This window comes from Nanorana parkeri, unplaced genomic scaffold, assembly GCF_000935625.1.
Source record: "Nanorana parkeri isolate BGI_ZX_2015 unplaced genomic scaffold, ASM93562v1 scaffold2488, whole genome shotgun sequence".
NCBI lineage: Eukaryota > Metazoa > Chordata > Amphibia > Anura > Dicroglossidae > Nanorana > Nanorana parkeri.
Genome location: NW_017308756.1, coordinates 55,113 through 61,086, shown reverse-complemented (window position 1 = coordinate 61,086; position 5,974 = coordinate 55,113). Strand labels below are relative to the sequence as shown.

At 44.6% G+C, this 5,974-nt stretch overlaps 1 protein-coding gene across 1 annotated transcript in view; it reads right to left on the bottom strand.

Moving 5' to 3' along the window:
* The window catches only part of ST5 (suppression of tumorigenicity 5), a 60,415-nt gene that overhangs the window by 6,748 nt on the left and 47,693 nt on the right, over positions 1-5,974 (bottom strand). The window contains exons 14-15 of the mRNA XM_018573690.1: positions 758-785; positions 305-482 (exon numbers count right to left, since the gene is read on the bottom strand). Of these exons, the coding sequence (XP_018429192.1) occupies positions 305-482; positions 758-785 (206 nt within the window). The remainder of the gene's footprint in view (positions 1-304; positions 483-757; positions 786-5,974) is intronic.

Here is a 5,974-nt window from a genome sequence, read left to right as displayed (position 1 = left end):
CCCCCCCGCATTGCTAACTATCCGATACAGTCCTAGCGATCACAGGATCAGAACCAACATCTCTGAAACCAGACTGTCATATCAGTGAGGAGACCGGAGACCATCCCGGAAACTGTCCTAATAAGACCAAATCTCCATCCTGGGGAATGTGACACTACAGCAATGAAACAAGAACACAATATAACTCAATAGAACAGGTAGCAGGTATAACATTGTCTATAAATGACGACAATCGGGGATAAGAAGGAAGTGATGAAGAATGTGTACACGGCTCCGCTGTCAATGCGGTTGGGTCACGGCTCACCTCTTCCACGGGCAGCTCCTTTAGTTTGGGCAGCGAGCTGGACAAGAGGCCGACCAGGAAAGGCGTGGGGCAGCAGACGATGTCAATCATGGCGGAGGGCAGGACAGGGATGAAGGTGTGCTGCCAGGAGAACGGGTACAGGAGGGCCACCACGGCGTGAGAGCAGCTGGATAGGGTGCTGGAAAACACAAAGGACAGGCGGTGTCACACCGGGGTCACCATTAAATATTTAGACTGCTTCACAGGCTCCATGTCTGCTGCACAGTATGCCCACCTCAAATACCCCCCCCACCTCAAATACCCCACCTCAAATACCCCACTACAAATACCCCACTACAAATACCCCACCTCAAATACCCCCCCCACCTCAAATACCCCACCTCAAATACCCCACTACAAATACCCCACCTCAAATACCCCACCTCAAATACCCCCCCACCTCAAATACCCCACCTCAAATACCCCACTACAAATACCCCACTACAAATACCCCACCTCAAATACCCTTCTACAAATCACATTTCATCTATGAACAAGTAGCAGTGAGTAAGGTGGTGGTAGTAGTAGTAGAAGCAGCAGTAGTAGTAGTATTAGTAGAAGTAGCAGTAGTAGTGAGTAAGATGGTGGTAGTAGTAGTAGTAGAAGCAGTAGTAGTAGTAATAGGAGCAGTAGAAGTAGTAATAGGAGCAGTACTAGTAATAAGAGTAGTAGTAATAGGAGCAGTAGTAGTAGTAGTAATAGGAGCAGTAGTAGTAGTAGGAGCAGTAGTAGTAGTAGTAATAGGAGCAGTAGTAGTAGTAGGAGCAGTAGTAGTAGTAGTAATAGGAGCAGTAGTAGTAGTAGGAGCAGTAGTAGTAGTAGTAATAGGAGCAGTAGTAGTAGTAGGAGCAGTAGTAGTAGTAGTAATAGGAGCAGTAGTAGTAGTAGGAGCAGTAGTAGTAGTAGTAATAGGAGCAGTAGTAGTAGTAGGAGCAGTAGTAGTAGTAGTAATAGGAGCAGTAGTAGTAGTAGGAGCAGTAGTAGTAGTAGTAATAGGAGCAGTAGTAGTAGTAGGAGCAGTAGTAGTAGTAGTAATAGGAGCAGTAGTAGTAGTAGGAGCAGTAGTAGTAGTAGTAATAGGAGCAGTAGTAGTAGTAGGAGCAGTAGTAGTAGTAGTAATAGGAGCAGTAGTAGTAGTAGGAGCAGTAGTAGTAGTAGTAATAGGAGCAGTAGTAGTAGTAGGAGCAGTAGTAGTAGTAGTAATAGGAGCAGTAGTAGTAGTAGGAGCAGTAGTAGTAGTAGTAATAGGAGCAGTAGTAGTAGTAGGAGCAGTAGTAGTAGTAGTAATAGGAGCAGTAGTAGTAGTAGGAGCAGTAGTAGTAGTAGTAATAGGAGCAGTAGTAGTAGTAGGAGCAGTAGTAGTGGTAGTAATAGGAGCAGTAGTAGGAGTAATAGGAGTAGTAGCAGTAGTAATAGGAGTAGTAGTAATAGGAGCAGTAGTAGGAGTAGTAGTAGGAGCAGTAGTAGTGCTAGTAATAGGAGCAGTAGTAGTAATAGGAGCAGTAGTAGTAGTATTAGTAGCAGTAGTAGTAAGTAAGATGGTGGTAGTAGTAGTAGTAGAAGCAGTAGTAGTAGTAGGAGCAGTAGTAGTGGTAGTAATAGGAGCAGTAGTAGGAGTAGTAGGAGTAATAGGAGTAGTAGCAGTAATAATAGGAGTAGTAGTAATAGGAGCAGTAGTAGGAGCAGTAGTAGTAGTAGGAGCAGTAGTAGTGGTAGTAATAGGAGCAGTAGTAGTAATAGGAGCAGTAGTAGGAGTAGTAGTAGTATTAGTAGCAGTAGTAGTAAGTAAGATGGTGGTAGTAGTAGAAGCAGTAGTAGTAGTAGTCTTAGTAGCAGTATAGTGATTTGTGAAAGAGGCGCCTTTTGTTTTCTTTTCCTGATTTTTATACATTTATTTTTGTTCAAAATGTATTCGTTTTTGTTTTGTATAAAATGTATTTATTGTTACATATTCATTAACTCTTTGTCTTTCTTTTGCATAAATAAGAGATTCCGGCAGACAGAATCCTGACAGCTGCTCTTCCTCCAGCCGCGCAATGATGTGAAGCTTGTCTGAAGCTGGAGTCATTGTTGATAGCGTGTGGTCACGCAAAGAGGTTACCCGTTGTCACCACTATGACCGAGGCGTCATCCCTATAACAGCCTGGAGGTGGCAGCAATGCTCTGGCCACAGAGTCGAGGAGCTACGTACGGCAAAGAGCATCACGCGCAGTTTTCATGCCCCAGAACAGCCAATCGGATGTCAGCTTTTTACTGTTCTCTGATTTCTGTGATTCAGTTGTCACACATCAATCCTCAGTGCGCTCGGCTAGTCGATAAAGATTGATCGGGACATTCGTTAGAACAAGAGAAATAATGTTCTCTGTGTTGAACTTTCCATGAACTATATTTATTATCCAGCTGTTGTTCTCTTATTATTATTATTATTATTATAATAAGCTCGCAGAGGCAGAACTGTCCTTCAAATAGGAAGTGAGCTGTGCGCAAAGAAAATCATTTCCTGCACAAATCAATAATCTTACAGATTTAAAGTGACATTAAACGCTCAATAGTGTAATGTGCGCCTTACTGTAATCCATGGTTGTTTCCCTTCTCTTTGCTGCTCTTCCTTTTAAATCCTCATGTCTTCTCATGCTGGGGGGAGAACTTCCCTTTGCAGCTCAGGGCCTCTTCCTGTAGTGCTGGCTCAGGTTACAAACCTATACAAACCTTCACACAGACACCGTGTATCGATTCCTGAGACAAGTCATAAATAAGAGATTCCGGCAGACAGAATCCTGACAGCTGCTCTTCCTCCAGCCGCGCAATGATGTGAAGCTTGTCTGAAGCTGGAGTCATTGTTGATAGCGTGTGGTCACGCAAAGAGGTTACCCGTTGTCACCACTATGACCGAGGCGTCATCCCTATAACAGCCTGGAGGTGGCAGCAATGCTCTGGCCACAGAGTCGAGGAGCTACGTACGGCAAAGAGCATCACGCGCAGTTTTCATGCCCCAGAACAGCCAATCGGATGTCAGCTTTTTACTGTTCTCTGATTTCTGTGATTCAGTTGTCACACATCAATCCTCAGTGCGCTCGGCTAGTCGATAAAGATTGATCGGGACATTCGTTAGAACAAGAGAAATAATGTTCTCTGTGTTGAACTTTCCATGAACTATATTTATTATCCAGCTGTTGTTCTCTTATTATTATTATTATTATTATAATAAGCTCGCAGAGGCAGAACTGTCCTTCAAATAGGAAGTGAGCTGTGCGCAAAGAAAATCATTTCCTGCACAAATCAATAATCTTACAGATTTAAAGTGACATTAAACGCTCAATAGTGTAATGTGCGCCTTACTGTAATCCATGGTTGTTTCCCTTCTCTTTGCTGCTCTTCCTTTTAAATCCTCATGTCTTCTCATGCTGGGGGGAGAACTTCCCTTTGCAGCTCAGGGCCTCTTCCTGTAGTGCTGGCTCAGGTTACAAACCTATACAAACCTTCACACAGACACCGTGTATCGATTCCTGAGACAAGGCAGTCTGCTGCAAAACAGAAGTTCTCCCCAAGCATGAGAAAAGAGACGGATTTAAAAGGAAGAGCAGCAAAGAGAAGGGAAACAACCATGGATTACAGTAAGGCGCACATTACAGTATTGGTTTATGTTAAAAAATCTGAGGGTTTCATGTCACTTTAAGCTCTCAAAAGCAATCTAAAGACAATCTGGTTTGTACAATCTCTTCAATTTACCACCAATCAGGCGTGATCCTGGATAAACATTGGATGGACTGTGTAGGTTTTCCCTCAGATTGCATAACTCTTGGTCAATCTAGTGTACAGCCAGCGGCGTGGAAGGATTAGATCCTCTCTCAGGGTCTCTATTACTGTCTATGTTCCCATTGGGGAGATTTCCCCTCACTTCTGACCTGCTGTCCACGTCTGGGTCTTATAGCAGAGGGGACTCTATACTGGACTATGTTGGCACTTAGACCGTGACATCAATCAGCGTCAGAGCAGTCTGCGTGCGGTCAGTTCCCACGCTTTGCGTCTGGAGGGATCCCGGAATACAGTGACCTGCTGTGCTAGGAGGGGCCGGGTGGAGGAGAGGTCAATGTATAGAGTCCATATGACCATCACTCGGGCCAACCCGCAGACTATCCACATACTGATCTGTGTCTGCAGAGACCCCGCTGAATGGAATATCATCATAGAGCAATATTCAGACAGGACCGCCGATGACCGCCGAACCTTCTATAGAGGGGTGCAGAGTACAAGAGGGATGAATTAAAGGTGTGAGACTCAGAATGGAGAGAAGAGAAAAGGAAATGTAATGAAGGAAAGGAAGAGGAGATGGGAAAGGAAAAGGGAAAGATTAAAACAAAAAGACTGACAAGGCAAGCAAGAAGAAAGGAAAGGGAGATTGGAAGGACAGGAGGGGAAAGGAAAGGAAGAGGAGAGAGAGTGAAGGGAAGGGGGGCGAGAAGAAAGAAAAGGAAAGGGGGGGAGACAAAGGGAAAAAAAGGAAAGCAGAGTAGGGTGTTGTATGGCCACTAGGTGGAGAATAGGAAATTGCTATGTCCCAGGGGCATATACATGGGCAACCATAGGGATCTACATGAGCCACCTTGGGGATCTACATGAGCCACCTTGGGGATCTACATGAGCCATCATGGGTAGGAGGAAGGAAAAGCAAAAGGGAAGAGGGAGGGAAGGGAAAGAAAAGGAAAGAAAAGGACTGAGGAAAAGGCAAAGGAGAGGGGAGGAAAATAGAGAAAAGGAGAAAAAAATGAAAGGAAGGGAGAGAAAAGGAAGGGAGAGAAAAGGAAAGGAAGGGAGAGAAAAGGAAAGGAAAGGAAGGGAGAGAAAGGAGAAGGAAAGGAAGGGAGAGAAAAGGAAAGGAAGGGAGAGAAAAGGAAAGGAAAGGAAAGGAAGGGAGAGAAAGGAAAGGAAGGGAGAGAAAGGAAAGGAAGGGTGAGAAAGGAAAGTAGGGTGGAGAGAGGGAAGGAAATCAAAGGGTAGAGTAAGGAAAGGGAAAAGAAATGAAAAGGAAAAAAAAAGAGAAGGGAAAGGATGAGGAGAAAGGAAGAGAAGGGAAAGGAAAGAAGAAGAGGGCCATAAGAAGGACATGGACACAGGGAACAGGAAGGAGACATGTGATGAAGATTGTGTTTGGTATTTGGGCATTTATGTCATGTTTCATCTCTTGCAGTGGAAGGGGAACTCGGTATCAGTTAATAATCAGCGGCGAGGGTTTATTTTCGGATGGGACAGGACGGGGTCACCGACTCATCTAAACATTCCTCGTCTCTTGCCTCTGCTGAGATTCCACATAATCCCGCCTGCCAATGAAAACTGTTGTCTTTACCCCTCGCGCCGGCTTCGAGCCGTCTGCCGCTATTGTGACTCAGCGAGAGGCACCATAAAAAGAACAGACAGGACGCTGGGATTAATAACCCAATCGATGTCTAATGCACGGTGAGGTCAAAGGGTAAAGTGTACCTGTCCCCGGACAATGCTCGCAGTCATTCTGCACTCTCCATCTATCAACTCATCTGGAAGTTGGACTTTATAACCTCATTTCTCTGAAATGTTACTACAGCGAGTAAACGCGCCAAATAAAATAAGCGGGTACACCATAAAAATGAACTTTAA